Raw genomic sequence first — 313 nt, 5'->3', positions numbered from 1 at the left:
CCCCCTCAAAAATATCTGTGTCCCTACTTCTGGCGGGCGGTGCTGTAGGGATCGAGGAGGTGGGAGCTAGCCTGGGCCAGGTTCCAATCAAACATCTCCAGCACCCGGTGGCACTCGACGCGAGACTTCAGCCCCAGGCAGAAGAGCTGTTCCACCTGCAAGGGGTCAGGGCACGGGGTGACAGGGGTGCCACCACTCCCGTGGGAGCCGGAGCGGAGGGACAGGGGGTGCGGTACCTTCAGGTACTGGATGGCCCGCTGGACACTCCAGCCGGGGTTCTGCAGGGCTGCCTGGCAATCCTCGGTGGGCAGGA

The 313-nt window shown here is 64.9% G+C and overlaps 1 protein-coding gene across 1 annotated transcript in view; it reads right to left on the bottom strand.

Annotated features, from left to right (window-relative positions):
* Positions 1-23: 23 nt before the first annotated feature.
* LOC104517107 (activated CDC42 kinase 1-like) overlaps positions 24-313 on the bottom strand; it is a gene marked incomplete at its 5' end in the record, with an annotated part of 3,227 nt that continues 2,937 nt past the window's right edge. Inside the window, 2 exons of the mRNA XM_010161665.1 lie at positions 24-155; positions 237-310. Of these exons, the coding sequence (XP_010159967.1) occupies positions 24-155; positions 237-310 (206 nt within the window). The remainder of the gene's footprint in view (positions 156-236; positions 311-313) is intronic.

Source organism: Eurypyga helias, unplaced genomic scaffold, assembly GCF_000690775.1.
Source record: "Eurypyga helias isolate BGI_N326 unplaced genomic scaffold, ASM69077v1 scaffold28301, whole genome shotgun sequence".
NCBI classification, from domain to species: domain Eukaryota; kingdom Metazoa; phylum Chordata; class Aves; order Eurypygiformes; family Eurypygidae; genus Eurypyga; species Eurypyga helias.
Note: the sequence above shows the minus strand (reverse complement) of the source record. Positions and strands in the feature narration are given on the sequence as shown.